Source organism: Budorcas taxicolor, chromosome 3 (genome assembly GCF_023091745.1).
Source record: "Budorcas taxicolor isolate Tak-1 chromosome 3, Takin1.1, whole genome shotgun sequence".
Classification (NCBI taxonomy): domain Eukaryota; kingdom Metazoa; phylum Chordata; class Mammalia; order Artiodactyla; family Bovidae; genus Budorcas; species Budorcas taxicolor.
This window is the reverse complement of record NC_068912.1, coordinates 3,455,334-3,473,534: the sequence shown is the minus strand read 5'-3', so window position 1 is coordinate 3,473,534 and position 18,201 is coordinate 3,455,334. Positions and strand designations below refer to the sequence as shown.

Here is an 18,201-nt window from a genome sequence, read left to right as displayed (position 1 = left end):
CAGCGCCTTTATAGAAAGGCTTGAACCTGTGTCACGCCCTCTGTTAAATGCTGTAAATATGAAAGTTCATTTTAATACAATAATCCTAGCCTGTAATTGCCATTATTCCCATTTTACAGATGAGAACATTGAGCAAGGGAGGTTGAGTGACTTGCTCAGGGAACTGCAGCGAATACAGAAATCTGGTTCCAGAGGTGGCCCCACTCTTGGTCACCAGCAGCTACTGTCTTTTGTAACCAAGTGCCTAACTGTCCACCTAAACCACTTCACTTAAAGGTATTAACAAATCGACATGCATAGTTTTAACGTTTCCACAGCCTTAACTCCTCAGGAACCTCCGTGTTTGGGATTTCAAACTATGGTTAGAAGGGGCGTTGATGTCGGGAGGGAGGGCGTTCCTCAGAGCCCCCTCAAATTACCTTTCTTTCGGAAGAAGGGCTACGGAAAGTCGCCTGTTAAGTTAGAGGATGGTGTTTGGAGATTTCCAAGACAGGAAATATTTAAAGCCAGAGACTGAAATATTATTTTGGCAAACGGGAGGGGGAAAAAAAATTCATTTTCAGAACACAAGTTTTTAGTCTGGATAATGGAGAAATGACATTAACTCTTTGTTTCATCTTACTCTTCCAAGCTTGTTCTGACTTTGCTTCTCAAACCTGAGGCATCCGTCCCCTCTATTATTTGATCTGCCCTTTTAGCTTTTTATCCCTTTTGAAATAGGTGGGGGCATACCCAATTAAAACACGCAGAAGGCTCCATTCTTCTCCCTTGGTCCTCGGCAGGCCGTCGTCGTTGATAGGGTTAACCGGGTGGGTAGGGAGGAGGGTCGGGCTCACACCTTTCCCAGAGACCTCGGGCGGTGGCGGCCGGGCCCGGGAGGGGCGGAGGCGGGGGCCAGACGCCTCGCCGCCGCCTCGGCGAATAGCAGTGCGCTGCCCGCCCGGATTGGAGCAGCAGCATCACGCTGACCTCTGCCTGGGATGTAAACCGGGACGGCCGCAGCGGGCAGAGGAAGGCTCTGCGCTCCTTAGGGAAAGGCAGCACCGGGCTCCGAGCTGGGAGCGGCGGCAGCCTCGGCCTGGGCAGCGCCCAGTGGCGGCTGCGGGAAGCAGAGGGAGCCCGGCGCGGGCGCGGGCGGGGAGCGTGCGTCGGTTCGCACAGGCAGCGGGAGGAGGGGCCGCGCGAGCCATGGCCGGGGATAGCGAACAGACCCTGCAGAACCACCAGCAGCCCAACGGCGGCGAGCCCTTCCTGATCGGCGTCAGCGGGGGCACGGCCAGCGGCAAGGTACAGCGGGGCCCCGGGGCCGCGCTCTCTCCCCCTCCCTACTGTTCCCCTCCCGGGTCCCGGCCCCGCGGCGGCGCATGTGGCCGGCGGCCGCGGGCCGTGTCAGTTGCTGCAGCCACCGCGTGGCCCGCGCGCCTCCGCTCCTGGCAGCGCTCCAGTGCCGAGTCCTCCCTGCGCGGACCACGGGCGCCGCTGCGGGGGACGGGCGGGCGGGGAGCCGGGCCACCAAGGTTCCAGAGGTACCCCGGCTACCGATCGCAGGGCTGGCACGCTCCCCGGGCGGCAGTGACTCGTGGCCGGGGTCCTGTGGGGGAGGGGCAGGGAAAACGGATGCTTATTGTTTTGCAAGTCCGACGTGGGGGAGAGGGCTTTAAGCAGGGTCCTCTACGACCCCCGCGGTACACCCGTCTTCCCCTGTCCTGGCGTTGATGCGCTCGCCCAGCGGCGCAGCCCCGGTGCCAAGGGCGGAGCGAGCCGCGCAGCCCTACCCGGACGGCTGCGAGAAAGCACGAGGCAGCGTCCAGAGGAAGAAGAGGAGCCCCGCTTGGACTGGATGCTGGGGCCGGGGATTGCAGGGGTTTCCGGGGAAAATCCAAATAAGAGCCAAAATAAGCGAGGTGACATCAATGTAATGATCATACCCAGGGCTTTTCTCTCTCTCCCTCTCTGGTTTTAAGAGGAAACGCGGTCAGCTTCAATGAGAAAGTTGTACTGGCCCCGGGCTCTTAGATGTCTGGGGCCGTAGGCGTCTTGGATCCGCGGAAAGTGGTCATCCTCTAGGTGTCTGACCCCTTTAGCAGCCTGCTTTATTGTTTGATCAGCAAAGCTAGGGATATGCTTTCCTAGCTTTAGCCCCGGCTTTTTCTGCAGGTGGGGAAGGGCGGAGTCCTCACAGATGTTTCTTTCTTTGCTCCCCTTCCTTTAAGGTGGCTACTTGTTTCCCCTACTGTTTTAACAATCTCCAAGTTGATTCTGCGCACGGGCTCAAGGGGAGCCTGCGAGACATGGGTGCTGAGCGCTGCGTCTGGCGAGGCGAGATGATGCCTCCTAGGGTTGGGGAGAGCGGAGCAGGAAGGCTGGTTGGCGCCATGAGAGGAGAGCCACGAGGTTTTCGCTCCGGATCTGACTCTGCCGGAGCCCCTCCTCCATTTTGGTTTTACACGTTTCCCTCCAGGTCTGGACTAGTTCGGCGCGTGGGGCCCAGAAGCGGCAGCTGGCGCTGTGGAACTTCTTTATTGATTAGTTAATCTCGTCCGTGGCTCCCAGGGTTAGGAAATCTGCCTGCTTTAGGGCCCAGAAGTTTATGTTGAATTTGCCCCTGGTTGAATGCCTTTTTTAATTTTGAAATTTTTTCCATGTTAAGCCAAAGCCAAACCAGGATGCCAGTTCTTTTAGGAAGTTTAACTGTTACATTAGAACCAGCACCCCACCCCCCACCCCCCGAGCGTATTCGTGTCGCGCGGCCCCTTTTTTGTTGTTGATGGCTGTATTCCCAGCGCTCCTAGCACAATACCTGGCGTGTGTGTGCGTGTCGCTCAGTCGTGTTGTGACTCCATGGACTGTAGCGCTCCTACCACAATACCAGGCGTGTGTGTGTGTGTGCGCGCGCGTGTGCGTGTGTTAGTCGCTCAGTAGTGTCCGACTCTTTGCGACTCCGTGGATTGGAGGCCGCCAGGCTCCTCTGTCCATGGAACTCTCCAGGCAAGAATACTGGAGTGGGTTGGCATTCCCTTCTCCAGGGATTTTTCCAACCCAGGGATCGAACCTGGGTCTCCTGCATTGAAGGCAGATTCTTTACCGTCTGAGCCATCAGGGAAGCCGACGTGGGGTATAGTTGGACTCCAATATTGACCTGAGATCCAGCCCTCCTAGGGGTAGGGAGACAAACTGACATATGAGTGTAGCATTTAGAAACAAAATGACCTTGGTAATCAACTAAATAGTTACTACAGAGGTAGAAATTGAGATCCTGAAAGATGAAATAACTCCCTTCTTATTTTTGTGTTCCTGAATGATCACCTGTTCTCAGTTGATATCAGTATACATGTAAGTGCTGTTTTGGTAAGGTGTCAGGTAGGAGCTAGTAATAGAGCTCTTAAGTGAGCTCTCTTTTGTCCCTGTTTCTAATCAAGGAAGAAGATACTCCCCAAAAAGGGTCTGTTTTCACACAGTTTTAAATCTTTGGCTGTGTCAAGTGGCATGTGGGCTTTTAGTTCCCTCAGTAGAGATCAAGCATGCACTCCCTGCATTGGCAGCATGTGGAATCTTAACCATCGGACTGCCAGGAAAGTCCCTCATGCAGTTTTTAAAGCATGTTGTACCTTTTGGGCAATCACAAGTAGTTTGTCATTGCTTAGAGTTATTTTATAATTTTTTTGTTACTAAAAAAGTCCCAAGGAGCACTGGACTTTGAAAATTTTGTGTTGTAGTCAGTTTGCGGCAGTTATGTCGTGATTCTATAATCCAGTCTTTAGCATCTTTCTTCCAAGGAGTTTGAATTTTTGTTTTTGCCGGGGGTGGGGGGTTTGTTTTTGTTTAAAGGATGGTCCCTATCAACAGATTGGACCTCGTTTGGGAGTCTCAAGCCTGAACATTTTAGTACAGGAGGCTCTGGAAGCCAGGTTGATACTCTACTTCCTGGGTGTTTGCTCTGGGCTTGTTAAAGGAATTTGGGAGAAGGCAAAGGGTCCAACCTGGATAGCATATTGAAAAGCAGAGACGTTACTTTGCCAACAAAGGTCTATCTAGTCAAGGCTATGGTTTTTCCAGTGGTCATGTATGGATGTGAGAGTTGGACTGTGAAGAAGGCTGAGCGCCGAAGAATTGATGCTTTTGAACTGTGGTGTTGGAGAAGACTCTTGAGAGTCCCTTGGACTGCAAGGAGATCCAACCAGTCCATTCTGAAGGAGATCAGCCCTGGGTGTTCTTTGGAAGGAATGATGCTAAAGCTGAAACTCTAGTACTTTGGCCACCTCATGTGAAGAGTTGACTCATTGGAAAAGACTCTGATGCTGGGAGGGATTGGGGGCAGGAGGAGAAGGGGACGATAGAGGATGAGATGGCTGGATGGCATCACCAACTCGATGGATGTGAGTTTGAGTGAACTCCGAGAGATGGTGATGGACAAGGAGGCCTGGTGTGCTGTGATTCATGGGGTCGGACATGACTGAGCGACTGAACTGAACTGAACTGAAAGGGTCCAAGGGCATCTTTTAGAGCTAGAAGAAACCTCAGAGGTCCTGGAGTCCAGCACTTCATCTCATCACTGATGGATGAGGAAAATAATGAATTCAGATCATATATTTAGTGGTGGAGCCAGAACTAGATAGGTACTGCTATGTCCTAGTCATTGTTCTTGTTTAAGAAGACTTGACTAAGGCATGCCTGGAGAACACAAGTTTACACCTTCAACCTGGAAAGGGGCTACTTGGAAATGGCTGCAGAATGGTTTCAGAGGTACTTGACCCAAAAGGAAATGGAAATGCACCTTGGCCGCATAGTATAGATCTTCACTGCTCTCTCCCCTGCTTTATAAGAGAAAACAACTCCCTGTTTAGCTTCTCTGGAGAGCTCTAATTTGTCTAAGTGTTGTGGCTGCCCTGAGTTGCAAGTATTTTATCTTAGCCTAAATTATTTTGGTTGTGGAAGGCAAAAATAGTGATTGCTGCTCCATATATCACATTTTAAAAGTTTGTTTTACAAATGAAGATGAATTAGAACTCTAGAGTAAGCTTTACTGGGCCGATATGACAAATCACTGCTAAAAACTCATCTAAAATTGTGGTGGGTTGAGAAAGTAATCTGGATGTTTGTTGAAGACCAGATTCTCATATTTCCTCTTAAAGGACAGGTCTAGAGAGCAACAAGTAACCATGGTTGGTGGGGAAAATGACAGTTTAAATTTCTTTACTTGCATATATACCCTTGACTTTAGCTGCCATTCCCTGTTCTCTTCACTTTAGCTGTTTAATGCCCTGTGGCTTCTTCTTTAGCCGGTTAAAATAGTTTCTTTTTCTGCACTTCCTCAGAGAGGTCTTCTTTAGCTTAGCTCTGACTGGGTCACTCTTCTTTTGGGAAACCTTGAATGCGTCTCCATCACCCAGACTACAAGTCAGGTATTTCAGCACATTGCACAGTTCCCTGCCCCCAAGATGTGGCCCCCAGACTGTTTATTTTTCTACTCTTGTCCTGCTTCTCCACACCCAAATATACACCACACATCTGTGGAGCTGCTTTCAGTTATACTTTAAAAAAAAAAATTCATTATTTATTTATTGGAGGATAATTGCTTTACAGAACTTTGCTGTTTTTTGTCAAAGCTCAACATGAATCAGCCATAGGTATGCATATATCCTCACCCTTTTGAACCTCCCTTGCTTTCAGTTCTACTTTTGCTCCTGGTCTTTTCTCTGGAATGGCCTATAATCCTTTTAAGGCTTCAGTTAGGTTAATACTTCCTCCAGGGAACCTTGTTATCCATATCCTTAATCAGAATTATTTTTTTTCTCTCTAATGCTCTGTAGTTTCACCACATTTTGCCATTGCTGTTTAGTTGCTAAGTTGTGCATGACTCTCTGAGACCCTGTGAACTGTAGGCTCCTCTGTCCCTGAAATTCTCCAGGCAAGAATACTGGAGTGGGTTGCCATTCCCTTTTCCAAGGGATCTTCCTGACCCAGGGATCGAAGTCTTGTCTTTTATGCCTACTGCATTGGCAGGCGGCTTCTTTACCACTAGCACCAGTTGGGAACCCCAAGAATACTGGAGTGGGTTGCCATTTCTTTCTCCATAAGATCTTCCAAAGCCAGGGATCTAACCCATATCTCCTGCATTAGCAGGCAGATTCTTTACCATTGAGCCACCAGGGAAGCCCTCAATTGCTGGGGTTATTTGTTGACTGCTTCCCTCACTGTAATAAAAGTTCTGTAAGAGCAACTCATTTATTTTTGCTTTAATGCCCATTGCAGTGTTTTATACAGCACTGTCATTCAGCATTTGTTGGACTGAGTTAGGCAAACCATAGTTTATAATTACCCTTTTATTCTTTTCATTCATGACTATTTGAAATAGGCTTTTGAAGCCACAGTTGAAACCATATTTAATTGTCCTATTTGTGTGGCAATGATAGACAATCAAAAGCCCACCTGAACCCTAACTCATTGGTATTGCTTGTTCAGAGTCTAGTATTTATTTAATGTGTGCTAAATGGATATTTGCTGAATGTCACTGTGCAGAATACTGTATCAAGCGCTTGGACTTGAGAGGAACTCAGGAAATAAGAAAACATGAGAGAACGTCTCTGTCAGTATAGTGTAAAACTGCTTAAACAGCTTTTACCAGCCAGCCAGTTTAGCATTAAAGCATTTGATTGTCTCTTCCCTTTGAAGTGGGGCAGGTATCTTCCCCATTGATGAGTAACAGTGGGAGAGGTCATGTAGTCAGTGACAGAAGCTGGATAGGAATCCAGGTTTTTCCTTTACTAAACCTACTCCTGTTTTGGACTTTCTTTGCCAGCAGAGACTAGCCCTCAGAGGTGTTTATTTTAAGGCAGGTCAGTTGGACAGTGTATGAATAATACAGCCCAAGAGAGGACATCACAGTCCCTTCAGAGGTGGGAGCTGTCAGCTGGGCTTGACCATGAGTCAGCATCTGCTTTTGCAGCACCCTGGAATGCTCCCTGGACCTGGGTTTTTGGAACCTCAGCAGCCATCCCCATCCAACCAGATCACTTAGTCCATACCGTCCCTCCATCAGGTGCTTCCAGAACCATGGGACTGAAGTCCTGCTGTGAGAAACAGAGCTGACATTGTCTGCTTTGTACTGCCCCAAGCTGCTGCGGGACAGGCCTGGCGTGATCTGGCCCTGCTGCTCTCCTGCCGCTCTGCTCTTTGCTCTTGATTCTGGCCACGCTCCTGTCTTGGTCCATCAGGCCCCCTGCCCCCGACACCCGGGGCTCTTCACATTTGCTGTTTGCTCTGACTGAAATTCCCCTCTTGTTCATTGCGCTAGTGCGTCTGACACGTGCCTATTAGAACGAAGCCCAGACAGCAGGGCATGCTGCTTGCTGTTGCCTCCTTTATTTCCTGTCGGAAAGTCTTTGAAGTGTGTTCCTGATGCACGCTGTCTGGTCACCTAGCTCCAGCTCACCATGCCTATAGCATTTGCTTAGGTCTTCTGCCTGATACTATTTAAAAAAAATTTTTTTAAGTACCCACCGATAGTGTAGGAGGGTTCCCCTTTCCCCATGCCCTCCCCAGCGCTTGTTATTTGCAGACTTTTTTATGATGGCCATTTTGATATACATTTCTCTGATAATTAGCAATGTTGAACATCTTTTCACGTGCCTGTTGGCTGTTTCTGTATCTTTGGAGAGACATCTGTTTAGGTTTTCTACCCATTTTTTTTTTTTTTTGTCTCAAACATTTTTTAAGACTTTCTCTTTTTCTTCCTCCCATTTTTTGATTGTGTCTTTTCATTGATACTATTTCTTCATTGAGTCTTATTCTCATGAGGTCTTGTGATGGAGACAGGTTGTGGAGATGGTGCTGTTGGATTTGCTTAATATCCCTAAGATTTTTTAGACGTGTGTCTCAATTCTTTAAAGTTTGAGGGAATAATCTGTGTGTGTGTATGTATATATGTATGTGCTTTCTTGTCCAGCAAACTTTTTATCATTAAACTGATCTATCATTAAAGAATTTGATTATGTTGTTATGAAGTATCATGTACCTGAATATGTAAATCCTGTCAGTATAATTAATAGAATTCAAAACAAAAATAGGGATTATGGAATGATAAGAAAGATGAGATATACACTTAAAAATGTGGCTTCTTTAAAGCCTTTTGATTCTTAGTGAATGTTTGATTTTTAAAAACCTTACTTAAATGTGATGATTCATGATCTTGGTGATATTACTCTTAGTGATTGTATAAGGCTGAAGGTTTGCTTCTGTTAATAAGTCTCTCAAATCTTGATTTAATGACTGTATTTGAAAAAGTTATTGCCCAAAATGATCCAGGTACAAGAAACTCATCATTTGTAGTATTTATCTAGTTATGAGAGTCCCATCCCCCAATTATAGCTAGGATATTTTCATCTTCTTTGTTGTCCATCAGCTGTTTTTGCAAACCAAGGTGCTCCATTTATTTATTTATTTTAACTAGTGGATTCAAAACCCACTGAAAACCCTCATTGGAATTATTTACAGGTGTTTACAGGTTTCTATTTATGAGTTTTATAGTTGCACGCATAGTTTTTGGCAACTAAGTTACCTAACAATGGGAACATTTTCAAAGTATTATTTTTAATATTTAATTTGTTAATTTGATTTTAATACATGTATTCATTTTCTTTCGACAGCAAATCAAAAACTTCTTTTGAAAGTGAAATATTTTCAAATGCACTGAAAATTTTACATGAAGATAATAAAGAAAACACAGACTTTCTTTTTTTTTTATTTTTATTTTTATTTATTTATTTGGCTGCACAGGGTCTTAGGCGTGGGATCTAGTTCCCCAACCAGGGATCAAACCCAGGGCCCCAGCATTGAGAGACAGAGTCTTAGCCAGTGGACTGCCAGGGGAGTCCCAAAAGACAGACTTTCTGAAAGACAAAGTAAGAGGTATAAAGGTCATCAGGTGTTAACAGAGCGGACTCATCAGCATTCAGTAAAGTCTAACAGGAGAGTTGACTCAGAAAGCAAAGCATTTACAGTCACAGCAGTACCATCAGTGCACTGTTTAACCTGAGAACTATGAAGAATCATATAAAACGGTGGACTTTCAGGCCTCGTGTAAGCAGAACTCTGATTAGGTATGAGGGCATTGCTTCTATTTTGTCTTTCGTCCATGCTGTGTGGCCTGTTGGACCTTAGCTCCCCCGCCAGGGAGTGAACACAGGCCCCCTACAGTGGAAGCACAGAGTCCTCACAGGGACGTCCTGGGGACATTGGTTCTAAAACGCATCATGTATGCTTTGAGAGTTTTGAATGATGATGGAAGAGGATGATAATACTAAAAAAGATCAATTTGCATTGGCACCTGGCTATTAAAAATGATCTTTTCAGAGCATAGGGTTCCTTTTTTTTTTTTTTAAAGAAAGTTTTTTAAAAATTTATTTATTTGGCTGCCGTGGATCTTAGTTGCAGCATGCAAGATCTTCCTTGCGGTGCATGGGGGTGCACAGTCTGAGGTGTTCAGAGAGACAGAGAGTGAAGTAACTCAGTCGTGTTAGACTCTTTGTGACCCTATGGACTGTAGCCCACCAGGCTCCTCCATCCATGGGACTTTCCAGGCAGGAATACTGGAGTGGGTTGCCATTTCCTTCTCCAGAAGATCTTTCCGGCCCAGGGACTGAAGTTGGGTCTCCCACATTGCCGGCAGACTCTTTACCATCTCAGCCACTAGGAGTTCAGAGGCGAATGGAATCTTAGTTTCCTGACTAGAGATCAAACCTGGATTCCTAGTCACTGCACCACCAGGGAAGTGGTTCTTTTATTAATAAAACGCAGTTAGTTTCACATGGATACCCCGTGTGAAACTGCAGGAAAAGTGTCAAGAGTATCTCTGAACCACTCATACTTCCTATAGTAACCTTGAGAGCCCTACATAGTAGCCTTGAGTGCCCTGGCGTGTCCAGCAGTGCGTTTTAGTCCCATCCTGTGTGGTCCCACATTCATTTTGGCTGAGCATTCATTTTCACAGTAATGGTGACAGAAGATTCTGCCACTTGGCCTTTTGTATGACTTGTGGCACCTTTGTGTAGAGCTTCAGTAAGGTACGACTTTTTGTCTAGTACGCACATGGAAGCATAAGAATATTTGTATGTGTCCTTGAAGTTGAGCTGTGCTTCTTTTCTTTAATCACTTTAATCAGTCTGTAAGTATGCTGTCTGGTCTGATATCTCCCCTCCCGTCCCCATTTCTTCCCTCCCCTCAGCTGAAGAGCTGTTGCTTCATATCTCAGCAAACATCCTCTGTTTGCCTGCCTGTCTTGAAGGAAGTCCAGAGTTCTGCAGGTGTCTCTAGAGTCATCTCTTCCTAGATGGAGGGTGAGCTCTGTCCCTGCCCTGTGCGCGTTGGCACAGGGAGCTTGTAGGGTACTGGGATGCTAAGAGTGTTGACCTGTGATTTTGGGCTATGGCCTTTAAATGTTTGCATACCTTTCTGCTAAGAGAATTTTGGAGAATTCTTTATCCCCATCACATGGTTTTTCATCGCATAAGTAGAGTAGCAAATCATGTAATTTCTGATATATTGTAAATGTTGATGTTTTAAAACAACAATTATCTCATTCTTCTAAAATGAGTCTAGTGGGCTCTAAATACTGTTATAAGTTGACTTATTGTCATCCATTTAAAAAATACATGACTAAGCTTTTCATTGAATCAAAAATGTAAATTTTTCATTTTTTTCTCCTTGAAATGATATTTCAGTTCCACTTCCTCCACAAACATGTTAATTTATTTTTATACTTGAAAATCTTTTATTGATCATTCTGTCATCTTTCTGCAACAAAAATATGGAGTGATGGGAGTGATTTTTTATTTTCTATCCTCATAAGTCTCTTCAGTGTTAATTTCTTTTGGTTTGTGTCAGTATGGTTATTAACATAAATTAATCAGAACAAGTAGGCATATGTTTTGGATAAGTAATTAAACATGAAAGGTAGAATTATGTTGGAAAGCAACTTGAGACAAATGGAGCTGCAACACTGAATTATTTCATGTACTGGGGAATGATTACTACTTCATGCGAGAATAAGGTTTTTCATTTGCGTAGATGTAAATTTGAGAAACCTTGTTGACAGAAGTAGATAGGATCAGAAGAACTTTTGTTATATCAGGTTCACTTACTATTTTTATTTTTAGCTGGAATATAGTTGCTTTACACTGTTGTGTCAGTTTCTGCTGTATAACAACAGAAATCCCGTATACGTATACATATATTCCCTTCCTCTTGAGCCGCCTCCTTGCTTTCCCCGCAGCGTCCCAGCCTTCTAGGTCCCACGGAACGCAGAGCTGAGCCCCACACGCTGTGCAGCAGCTCCCTGCTCGCTGTGTATGGGCACATGGTGGTGTATAGATGCCAGGGCTGCTCTCAACTCACCCCACACCCCTGCCCACAGATTCATTCTCCACATCTGTGACTGTATTCCTGCCCCGGCCACTTAGTTTGTAATCTTTTAAATTATCAAAATTATTTAAATTGTCGAAACCTGATGTGTCTTTATGAATCAACCAACTCAACACTTAGCTCCCTTTAATTTTGTTGAGAGCAGAAAACTGGAAACCTCCGGATTGTAAAAGGGTTTGTTGCCCCCTAATTAGGTTATTCAGTTCAGCACTAGTATTTCAAGTCACCCGTCATGGCCACTGATTCAGGAAACTTGGGCTCCAGTCCAGCTTTGCCAGTTACTTCTTAGCTATGTGCGAGGGTCCTGTCAGACCGTAGCATTTCACAGTTCTGCAACTTGCCTTGAGTATCCTTGTTTTCTTACCAGTGATCACCCAGACGAGGTACTTCTCGAATCCTCAACTCCGAACCTGCATAAGCATCTGTAATCTTTTGTTGGGGTTCTGAAAGACTGATTGATGTCTCTCGCCACTTGCCGGCATCCACCTGAAACTCGATTTTTCCAGGCCAGCAGGTCCTGGGGCCATGTGTATTTTCCACCTGAACTGGGTTTTTCCAGTCCCTTGCTCAGTTAGCCCTTCTAATGCTAGTTTTCAGCCCTTAACCCAGTTGCTTTGGCTGTTGCTAGGAGACCATTGTTCCTTTGCTGGTGACATCTGTGCTTCCTCTTCTTGGGCATCTCTTCACTAGGATTGGATGGTAGGCTCATTGCTCAGCTCAGCATCATTGTACATGGTAGATGGCTTAGGTGCCTACTTAAGAAGGAAGGAAGGAAGGAAAGTTGCTCAGTCGTGTCCAACTCTTTGTGACCTCACAGACTATACAGTCCGTGGAATTCTCCAGGCCAGAATACTGGAGTGGGTAGCCTTTCCCTTCTCCAGGGGATCTTCCTAACCCAGGGATCAAACCCAGGTCTCCTGCATTGCAGGCGGATTCTTTACCAGCTGAGCCACAAGGGAAACCTTGTTTAATTTTAAAAAATATATATAATCAACCTTAGTACTTTACTGTCAAGTCTTACTGGCAATGCCTCCTAATTTTGTTTAATGAAATGCTTGTTGATATAAACTAGATCTTAAACTCAAGAAATGCTAGAACGCTAGATCTTTTAAACCACAGTTATTATCTTAGAGGGAGGTAGATGCATCGTCTTTTGAGAAAAACTATCTTTGCTTTAGGCACCTTGCATCCATCTGAATGTAGGCCTTTTGTAGCATGGAGTGGAGTTGGTGACGTGCTGAGTAGAGCCATAGGATGAGAAAACACTGTAGGTAGCTCTTTAGGTTCTTCTGAATTTAGGGCGGCCTGTAGGCAACATTCTGAAATAGATTTGACATGAGAGACACGGCCCGTAGCCGTATGTGTAATTTTGTGTTATCCTGTTGGGGTTATTAGTGTTCTCTTCATCAACACAGATGATTATATGTATTACTTGAGTTTCTGCTGTGAAACAGCCAGGTTGAGATCTGAGATGTTGCCATTTAAAATGTTTTCTTTTTTTTGACAAAAGAAGTGCAGATACTTTATAAACTGAAACAGTTACGGTCTTTATTATTCTAGTAAATTTATGATAGGGCTGGTACTAAGAAGTAGTTCTGAGCAGGAACAGAACTGGGAACCCAGGGCAGAGACCCCTGGGCCACAGGTTGCCTGCCAGTCTGTGTGGCTCACAAGCTGGCACCTCTACCAACAGGTCCTTTGAAACCAGCCTGGCATTTGTCAGAGCAGCTGTGACGTGATCACCCTTTGTTTTAGTGGAGGTTTTTGGAGGGTCTGTCTCTGTTGTGTGGTGTATTGGTTGTCTGTGGGCACTGTCTCCAGAATTTCTACGAAAGTTGCATTTGGTGAGGAGACTGCTGTTTCGGGTGGGCTGAGTGTCCTGGGGATCTGTTGATTTTTTTTAAGAAACATTTTTTATTGAAGTGTAGTTGATTACAGTGTTGCATCTATTTCTGCTCTACAGCGAAATGATTCAGTGATATATACAGATAATGCATACAGACATATATGGGCTTCCCCGGTGGCTCTGGTAGAGAATCTGTCTGCCAAGCAGGAGACTCGGGCTCAGTCCCTGAGTCAGGAAGATCCCCTGGAGAAGGAAGTGGCAACCCACTCCAGTACTCTTGCCTGGAGAATCCTATGGACAGAGGAGCCTGGCGGGCTACAGCCCATGGGGTCGCAGAGAGTTGGACATGACTTCGTGATGACATACAGACAACACACACATACATTCTTTTTCGTATTCTTTTCCATTATGGTTTATCACAGAATATTGAATATCGTTCCCTGTGCTATACAGTCAGACCTGTCGTTCATCCATTCTCTTATAATAGTCTGCGTCTACTAATCCCAAACTCCCAGTCCATCCTTACCTTCCCACCTCTGCCACCACAATCCCGTTATCTATATCTGTAAGCCTGTTTCTGCTTCTATGTTCTATTTTAGATTCCACATAGAAGCGATATCATGTGATGTTTGTCTCTATCTTTCTGGCTTATCTCACTTAGTAGGCTGACGTCTGGGTCCGTCCATGTTGCTGCAGGTGGCATTATTCTGCTATGACTGAGGAGTGTTCCACTGTGTGTCTGTGTGTGCATATACTTATATACATACACACACACAGCACGCATATCTACTCACCTGCCAGTGGACATTGGGATTGTAAAGCATGCCATTTTGATTAGTCACTGGTTTCATTTTCCTCTGCCCGCTCTGTTGAGAAAGTAAGCGTTTGAAAGCATAGGGATCAGACTCTTGAGTGATACATCGTAGTTGAATAAGAGGCAGTCAGCTAGGTGATGCAAGGGGAGCCCTCCTTGTCTGCCTCTGGATGACGAAAGCCAGAGGCTGTGCTGGATGGACCATTTGGGTTCTGGAGGGACAAGATCAGGAGACATCATTCTTAAAGTGGGGAAGTTTGTGTTTTGGACATCTGAGAAAGGCTGAATCCCCAACCTGCCACAAGGCTCCTTTTGCGGGTCTTGTTGATGTGATAGAATCAAAGCTTTGTGATGTCTCTCCTTCCAGCAAGGATTGAAGTAGAACTCCTGTAGCTCCAGATAGCTCCATGGCCTTTGGAGTCAGCATGCTTGTGTTAAGACCCCAGGTCTATCACTCTTCACCTGTTTCTTCTGAACCCCTTTCTACGTCTGTGAGAAGGAAATGGTGTCTAGTTTGGAGAGTTGCTAGAATCCCACGAGAAGGCGCAGAAACATGGCAGGAGGTTCGCGGCGGCACCGTCGCCTGCCTGCACTGCGGCTCACGCTCCGCGGCAGCTGTGCTGTCACTGCAGGCTCTTGGCCGTCGTCCTGCCCCTTCCGACAGCACGGCACCGTGACACATGAGCCTGGTGCTGTCCGGGCTTGGCGGCAATGATACCGCTGGTGTGTGATTCCACTTGCTCACTGTGGCGCTGGTTCCTTGAGGCCGCGACCTGTCTTCTTTGCTGATAAGGCCACGACTAGTCAGATATTGGCCTTTCTTTTTCTGTAGTTGTTAAGGTGAACCTTGTACTTTCTTTTCTTTTTTTGGTTTGGCCCAAATTTGCAGGATTTTAGTTCCCCAACCAGGATGGAGCCTGCACGCTCGGCAATGGAAGTGAGGAGTCTTAACCACTGGACTGCCAGGAAATTCCTGTGGTGGTCCTTTTTTTGAAGAAGTGAACTTGTTTTATAGAGGGTAGTTAGGGATGGGAGCCGGAGAAGGCAGTGGCGCCCCACTCCACTACTCTTGCCTGGAAAATCCCATGGGCGGAGGAGTCTGGTAGGCTGCAGTCCATGGAGTCACTAAGAGTCAGACACGACTGAGCGACTTCACTTTCACATTTCACTTTCATGCATTGGAGAAGGAAATGGCAGCCCACTCCAGTGTTCTTGCCTGGAGAATCCCAGGGACAGGGGAGCCTGGTGGACGGCTGTCTATGGGGTCGCACAGAGTTGGACACGACTGAAGTGACTTAGCAGCAGCAGCAGGGGTGGGAGGGGGAAGCAATTTTTCAACGTTACTTTCTTTGAAAGCCCTTTTAATTAAAAACAGAACACACAGGAATGTGTGTAAATTACAGGTGTGAGGTTCACTGAATTATGACAAATTGACTACACCTGTGTAGGTCCTCATGCTCCTTGTCGCCACCCCTCGTCCCAGCTGTGTTTTGATTGCCTGTTAGAGGCAAGGCAGTATTTGATAGCTGTAGGGTTGGAATCTAGGAACTTGGCCTTGCATAGGAGACACACGTATGTAAATACGCCACCGCAGCTTTCAAGACTGTCTTCCCCCAAGAGAAGAGCTCATGTTTCCATTCACTGGTTCATTCCGTAAACATTTATTAACTTTTGACACAGTGCCAGGTATGCAGTTAAATGCTATGAATACAGCAGTGATTAGATAAAGCCCTTGGCCTCAGTGGGCTTACGTGTCGAGGTCTTACTCACCAGTGCTGACCTAGCGCCGAAACACGTGGCAGTTGTTTAGTAAATGTCTTCTCAACCCAACTAAAAATACTCCCTGTACTCTTCTCCGGGGGCATTCACCGTCTTGTAGTCAGCTGTTAGACCTCTGATTTTCTCTTCCCATATCTTTAAAACTTTTGGTTTTTCTTGAGATATAGTTGATTTACAATATCATATTGGTTTCAGGTACACAACATAGCGATTCAAGTTTTTTGTAGATGATACTCTCATTTATAGTTACTGTAAAATATTGGCTATAATCCCTGTTCTGTACAATATATCCTTGTAGCTTATTTATCTTATACATAGTAGTAGGTACCTTTTAATCCTCTATCCCTGTCTTGCCCCTCCTCCCTTACTGGTAACCACTATTTTGTCCTCCACACCTATGAGTCTATTTGCTTGCTGCTGTTGTTGTTATATTCACTCACTTATTTTGTTTTTCAGGTTCTGCACAGAAGTGGTCACAGAGGATATATGTCTTTTTCTGTCAGATTTATTTCACTCAGCTTGATACCTCAGTCCATCCAAGACCTGACCTCTAGATTCCAGGATCCTGGAATGTAGGTTGTCCATTCTAGCCTCTTGCAGAGAAAGGACTTAGTCGGTTATTGAAGGTGTGACAAGTGCCAAGTAAATAGTACCGTCAGTAAGTACTGTTAGAGGTTCAGAGGAGCTGGAGAGTGTTAATGGCTATGGCAAAGCTTTTCTTGCTAAAGTCGCCAGCAGTCACCTAGTCCCTAAGTCCATTCAAGCTATTGATAGCTTAGTTTACTTTTCTGTGACATTGACAATGGCCATTCTCTCTGGGAAGTCTTTTGATTTCACTTGTTTAGGCTAGCTTGTTTTCTCCTTGTGTCACTGATCTTCCTCAGTCACCTCTGAGGGTCTTTTCTGCCTGTGCGTGTGTTATGCCTTAGAACCCCTCTTGGCTCACTGGTTTTCACCCTCTGCATATTCCGTATCCTCCATTTGTTGGTGATTCCCAAGTGATTTCTTGCCCTGAGCCTGTTCCTGGGTTCCTTTCCCACTTTGCAGCTGTCTCCTGGGCATTGCCCACTGATGGTCCTGAACTAAATTTATTCAGAACTAGACCCTAGTACCTAACCTCATCTGCTTCCAGTCACAGGTGCTGTACTACAAGTATTTTCTCTCCACATAAATGCAAGGGGCAGCAACCGTGTGTCCTGTCTCTCACTCTCCAGCCTCCTCCATCCCCTTACATCTGTCCAGACTCCCAGGGTCCCAGCAGTTCCACTTGCTGAATTTCTCTTGGATTTACCCGCCTCCCCTCCTTCCCTGCAGGCTTCTCTGGTAGCTTGGGTGGTAAAGAATCTGCCAGTAATGCAGGAGACCTGGGTTTGATCCCTGGGTTGGGAAGATCTCATGGAGGAGGGTATGGCAACCCACTTCAGTATTCTTGTCTGGAGAACCCCCACAGACAGAGAAGCTTTGTAGGCTACAGTCCACAGGGTCACAACGAATCAGACACAACTGAGCGGCTAAGTACTGCATAGCTCCTCCCCTGCATCTATTGTTTCTTGCTTGGATAACTCTCCAGTGGCAGATGTCCCAGCAGCCAATCTGGGACTTTTTTCAAAACATTCTCCACATTGTTGCTGGAGGGGTCATGTCTCAGTTCAGTTCAGTCGCTCAGTCTTGTCCAACCCTTTGTGACCCCACGGACTGCAGCACACCAGGCTTCCCTTTCCATCATCACCTCCCGGAGCTTGCTCAAATTTATAGCCATCGAGTTGGTGATGCCATCCAACCATCTCATCCTCTGTTGTCCCCGTCTCCTCCTGTCCTCAGTCTGTCCCAACATCAGGATCTCTTCTAAGGAATCAGTTTTTTGCATCAGGTGGCCAAAGTATTAGTCAGGATCAGTCCTTCCAATGAATATTCAGGACTAATTTCCTTTAGGATTGACTTATTTGATATCCTTGAAGTCCAAGGGACTCTCAAGAGTCTTCTCCAACACCACAGTTCAAAAGCATCTGTTCTTTGGCGCTCAGCTTTCTTCATGGTCCAACTCTCACATCCATATGTGACCACTGGAAAAACCATAGCTTTGACTAAGATGGACCTTTGTGGGCAAAGTAGTGTCTCTGCTTTTTAATATGCTCTCTAGGTTTGTCATAGCTTTTCTTCCAAGGTGCAAGTGTCTTTTAATCTCATGGCTGCAGTTACCATCTGCAGTGATTTTGGAGCCCAGAAAAATAAAGTCTGTCCCTATTTCCATTGTTTCCCCATCTGTTTGCCATGAAGTGATGGGACCAGATGCCATGATCTTAATTTTCTGAATCTTTAGTTTTAAGTCAGCGTTTTCACTCTT

General features: G+C 45.8%; 1 protein-coding gene across 1 annotated transcript in view; it reads left to right on the top strand.

The window, feature by feature from the left end:
* Positions 1–994: 994 nt before the first annotated feature.
* The window catches only part of UCK2 (uridine-cytidine kinase 2), a 76,905-nt gene continuing 59,698 nt past the window's right edge, over positions 995–18,201 (top strand). Inside the window, exon 1 of the mRNA XM_052636745.1 lies at positions 995–1,287. Coding sequence (XP_052492705.1) covers positions 1,189–1,287 — 99 coding nt within the window. The 5' untranslated portion in view covers positions 995–1,188. The remainder of the gene's footprint in view (positions 1,288–18,201) is intronic.